Source organism: Amborella trichopoda, chromosome 3 (assembly GCF_054954075.1).
Source record: "Amborella trichopoda isolate Santa Cruz 75 chromosome 3, AtrichopodaSantaCruz75HAP2 v2.0, whole genome shotgun sequence".
Classification (NCBI taxonomy): domain Eukaryota; kingdom Viridiplantae; phylum Streptophyta; class Magnoliopsida; order Amborellales; family Amborellaceae; genus Amborella; species Amborella trichopoda.
In genome coordinates, this window is record NC_142338.1 from 56,145,137 (window position 1) to 56,150,455 (window position 5,319).

A 5,319-nucleotide genomic window follows, 5' to 3' on the forward strand; every position below is an offset into this window, starting at 1 on the left:
AGGAATGCGAAGCTCCACATTTCCGCACTTTTTTTTCCCATTCCCAAACAAGAGAAACACAACAATTGATAAAATATGTCATTTTCTCCTTATTATCATTTACGCCATTTTCGCCTGTTTAGAAATGGAAAAAAGTGTAGAAAATACAGGTATTTCTCACTGTTTCCACACTTTTTCCCCAAAAATTTAGGGAAATTTATAGCCGCCAGATTTCTCAGATAAATAAGGGGGAAATGGGAGGGAGGTCCCCCCCCCTTACTCTTTTATTTGGTTGGTCTGCTCACCATCTCTCAATTTCTCTTTATCCAAGCTCTATTTGATTTTTACAAAAATTGCACCTAAAGCTTTTCCCGCTTCTAGCGATAAGTTTTCTATTCTGCGTTTTTTCTCTAAGGCTTCCTGTTTCTCATATATTCCGTAGGCGTTACGAAACAGGGCCTCCTCCTGAAGGACCTGAGGGACATATTCCTCAATCTCGTGGGTATTTCAAACGAGTTGTCAGTTACGAGCAAACCCGTTAGGGGTAGTTTCGTTCCAAACCGAAACTACGGAGGGTATTATAGTAAATTTTTTCCATTTAAAATGATTACGAAGACCTTTTTCTTTCCTCTTTTTTTTTTGATCATTAATTTCTCTCTTTCGTTTGTCTGTAGCAGCGTGGTACGACCCTCCATTTTGTCAAAGCCTTATGCCTGTAACCTCCATTTTTTCTCCCCCTTTTCAATCTTTTCCACTGTTCCTTAGTCGTTTTTTCCGTGTTCTTCGATCTCAGCATCCATGGCAGATCGAGAATTCTAGGGTTTTTTCGTACCCTAGCGGCGGGAGCCCACCTTCGCTTTCATCCTCTTTGAAAAACCACAGTTTTCATGGTCTCTTTCCCATTTTAAACTGAAAAGAATCATGTCCCCCCTCCTTTATATTCATTTTCTCTCTGTAATATCTTTACGTGGCTTAAAGCTCGACTCCTTGGCGGCCATGATCGAATCCCAGTTTGGGTTTTTTTTCTCTCTCTAGATCGATGGACATCTCTCTCTGATTCTGAATTTTAGAACCCTCTTTTGTACCACAGATCTGGTTGAGGAAAGCCAAGTTTTTGTTCTTGTTTGATAGGAGAAATATGATGGTTTTTCTGGGATTTGTTACTCAGTATTAGGGTTAGGGTTTCAATATCAGGGTTAGGGTTTTTCTGGTTTAGGGGGTTCAATGGATGAGGTGGAAGAAGCTAATAGAGCAGCTGTTGAATGCTGCCACAGAGTGTTGAGCCTTTTATCTCAGCCCCAAGATCAGTTACAGTTGAAAACCCTTATGGGTTCCACCACTTCAGAGGCTTTAGTGAAATTTCAGAAGGTTGTCTCTCTCCTGAACCAGAGATTAGGCCATGCAAGGTTCAGGAAAGCCCCTTCGAAACCTTCCACGTGCCAGCAATCTCTACTGGAGACCACCCAAATCGAACAACCCATCTCTGATTCCAAAACCCAACTTCAAATTCAGGGACCAAACACCCATTTACAGATTATTCAGCAACAGCAGATTCAGCACATGATGCAGTTTCAGCAACAAATGAAGTTGCAGGCCCAAGCTGATCTCATGTACAGGAGAAGCAACAGTGGGAGCATGAATTTGAAGTTTGATAATTCGAGCTGTACGCCGACGATTTCATCGAGGTCATTCATTTCATCACTGAGCATGGATGGAAGTGTAGCTAGTATGGATGGGAAGCCGTTCCATTTGATTCCTGCTTCTTCCCAGGATAGAAGTGGTCATAGCCAGAAGAGGAGGTGCTCTGGTAAAGGTGAAGATGGGAGTGGGAAATGTGGCACCAGTGGGAGATGTCATTGTTCAAAGAGAAGGTCATTTTCTTTTCCTTTTCATTCTCGATTTTTTTTTGTTTTGTTTTGCATGAGAAGAAGAGGGAGAAAGAATTTAGGTTTTTATGTTTGTTTTCTTCGTTTTGAGTATGGGTAGGTTTTTTTGCAGGAAAATTAGGGTGAAGAGATCCATTAAGGTTCCTGCAATTAGTAACAAGCTTGCTGATATCCCTCCTGATGAGTATTCATGGAGGAAGTATGGACAAAAACCAATTAAAGGTTCTCCTCATCCAAGGTATAATTTGAGACTAATCTTTCCCTTCATTTCATCTCTGAGATTTCTCCTCTCTCTCTTTGTTCTCTTGTAATTGTTTTGATGATTTATTTGCATGGAGATGGGCTTATTTGCACCCACTGGCAGTTTATTTCTTTGCTTAAGTATGTTCTGTATATGTCTATTACAGTGATTTGCTTCTATCAGTCCCAGTATCTGTATATTTTCTGCAGCTTGGTTGCCGATTGATCGATGTTTCTGCTCTATATTCTTCATTCTGATGATTATAATATGGGATTTTCACTCTTTAAAATTCTTACCCATTTTGAGTTTTTTGCCACATAAACACATTGTCTTCCATTTGTATAAGTAGCAGATATGATACGAGTAGCCGGTATTACTCTATGGCTTCTGTTTTGGTTTTGGATTATGTTGTGGTGGGATCTTATATGATGCCTTTTTTAAGCACATCCGTGGAAGGTACTCCGTAATGTTGAAAATGGAACTTTCTTCTTACTTGCTGAAATTATGGATCTATCTTACTGTATCTGTTTCTTCATGTATTATTGATGTGTTGTCTTTGCAATTCTGCTATTTGATCCGTCTGTCTGAATATGGCCTGCATAATTGAGCAGGGCATATATATAAAGCACAAATTGAAATTGGTTGTTGTCACCCTAAATTTCTTTGCTCTCTCCTCTCAATTTTAAGCATTATAACAATGGTGGTTTGCCATTTTTATGTTGTGAATGATTAATGCATGTGTTCGTTAGCGATATCTGTACCAGATTTTTATAGATTGGCTGTAGTTACTTGTGACACATTGATAACAGTATAGTGTTTAGTGTTGAAGTTTCTACGATGTTGAAGCTACAGCTGGATATTAAATATGGATTATTTTTAATCAGAATGTAGTTTCTGTCGTAAATGAGAAAGTGGGAACCTTTTAATCACAAAAAGAAACTTCGGAATAATAAAATCAAGTAATGACTAACAATCTGGGCCTTTTGCAGGGGATATTACAAATGTAGCAGCATGAGGGGTTGCCCTGCTAGGAAACATGTTGAGAGGTGCTTAGAAGACCCTTCAATGCTAATAGTCACTTATGAAGGGGAGCACAACCATTCGCGTTTATTATCCCAACCCAATCAATCTTAGTGTTTCAACTTGGCTAGCCTCAGTTTGAAACGTTCTACCCTGTGCTCTTTCATCTTCGTGGCTGCCATTTACCAAAACGTTGTCCTGTAAATACGGGGGTGATGGAGAAGAAATACAGATGGGAAAAGGTTGGTTTTTTGAGCCATTGTGGCCTTTTTGGAGTGAGACAGGCTCCCTGCAAGATGAAAAAGAAAAATGTAAGAATTGTTTTTATGGTGGCTGCATCCTACTTTGATCCTTTTTTGCTTCCTTTTTCTTATTCCACATTTCACACTCCAGAGTACTTACTTTAATCTCTCTTGTCTGGCCCTGTTTTGATCTGAGCTTTTCTGGTTTTGAGTAAAATTTTGTTTTGCAGACTTTTAGCAAAGCAGTAAACCATGGTTAAAGGAAAAAATTTGTTCAGATGTAGAATCATAATATCTATTCAACAAAATGGTCATTACATCAAATTATGCATAAAGATGGAGGAAACATTCAAGAGGACAAGAGTGAAATGTTGATACTATCTGTTCTAATGCACTAGAAATTTAGAATTCAATGGTAGTCTCTAGGTATACTGAGGTTGTTTTCTTAGATATTATTCTCCGAGGCATAATTTTATTTTTCTTTGATTTCTATTAACAGTTTGTTCCATGAATGGAGAACTGGAATTTTTCAAGCGAGCTTGTTTTCTAAATGTTGTGATTGTAAAAAAAAACGGAGGACTCAGTTTTTATTTGCATTCCAATCTGTCAAACCCTCATTCTATGACCCGGTTCTAAGTTAAACATTGATTTTCAGTGGCCAAGATCATGGTCAAACCTTCTTTCTTTTTTTGGTTCGCATCTCATAAGGTTAATTACATCTTGTTGGATTCATAATCTGAATCACTTTGTAGTGTCCTATGGCTATGGGTTCTGCATGCCTATGGAGCTTGATGTTTTGTCTGAAGGCGATGATTGAATGAACATTAAGGTGCTTAATGTGACTGGAGCAGAGCACTCGGTTATTGACCGATTTTGCAACGTGCCAAAAGATATTAGAGTTGGGTTTTCTTCCTTCTATCACATCGATGGGGAAAATTCTTCAAATCATTTTGTGGTAGATCATTGGCTTAGGGAAAAGCCAAAAGATGTTCTACTCCCTCGGGAGTATACTTTCTATTTACTCCCCTCCCTTAGGTAAAACGCCACCTAGGATTAGTTTTAGGATCATGGGGATATAACCTCTTAACCGGGATAATTTTTTTCTTTCCCAATTGCACGCTTCAAGTACTTTAAAAAAATAATGTCTCAAGATTGAATAGAACCTTCCAATTTTTAGAAAATGAGATTTACTTGTTAGAAAACTAATAATATTTTTTTTTTTTTTTTTTTTGAGAATAATCTAGTAGAAGTAAGCACTACTATGGAGGGAGCATTGCATACATTATAAACATTGATGGGTATGTGTAAAGGGAAATGTTTTTGTACTTGCCTTACAATATAGAAGATTTATGCTTCTCCTACCGTCTAGCGGTCCAATTTTGATCAAGAGAGCTGTTCACTGTTTGATCTTGGATCCGACCCTCAAGGTATTTTATTTTTAGTTTTTTTTATACAAATTTTATGAATATGAAATTTGGTATGTATCATATTCTCATTGGGGTGCATTTATAAACAATATTAAAAATATTTTTTCGATAAAATATAATGATCAAAATACCTCTAGAAACTTTTAAGGGTATTTTGATCATTTTATTTTGTTGAATTTTGTTTTTATTTATTTTTACTAGTACGAGTTTAATAGAGTATTGGATGTATAAAATTTGGTGTCAAAATAATTTATATAATAAAAATTAAAAATAAAATAGTATAAAGACTTGATATTGTGATTGGGGCAATTTTGACCTACCATTCATTATGAAGGGATGGTTGGATAAGGGGAAGTATATAAGTTTTATGATGGTTGGATAAGGGGAAGAATACAAGTTTTATGATGGTTGGATAAGGGGAAGTATATAAGTTTGATGATGTAGAAGAATCAGAGAAAGCTTGTCCATATGTAAAGCTGTTGTAGTGGGTGTAGGGGAGTTGAGTTGGGTTAGGGTGGTCCTCA

At 37.2% G+C, this 5,319-nt stretch overlaps 1 protein-coding gene across 1 annotated transcript; it reads left to right on the forward strand.

The window, feature by feature from the left end:
• The first annotated feature begins 304 nt into the window (after positions 1-304).
• Positions 305-3,637, forward strand: WRKY39 (WRKY DNA-binding protein 39). Its single transcript, XM_006838782.4, has 3 exons — positions 305-1,850; positions 1,978-2,103; positions 3,096-3,637. The coding sequence occupies exons 1-3, from the start codon at positions 1,204-1,206 to the stop codon at positions 3,238-3,240; spliced, it is 918 nt and encodes a 305-aa protein (XP_006838845.1). The 5' UTR covers positions 305-1,203; the 3' UTR covers positions 3,241-3,637.
• Positions 3,638-5,319: the final 1,682 nt, after the last annotated feature.

Coding starts and splice junctions, on each gene's coding strand:
- WRKY39 (XM_006838782.4), top strand. CDS start 1,204: ATGGATGAGGTGGAAGAAGCTAATAGAGCAGCTGTTGAATGCTGCCAC. Junction 1,851..1,977: donor TGTCATTGTTCAAAGAGAAG/GTCATTTTCTTT, acceptor GTTTTTTTGCAG/GAAAATTAGGGTGAAGAGAT. Junction 2,104..3,095: donor AAAGGTTCTCCTCATCCAAG/GTATAATTTGAG, acceptor GGCCTTTTGCAG/GGGATATTACAAATGTAGCA.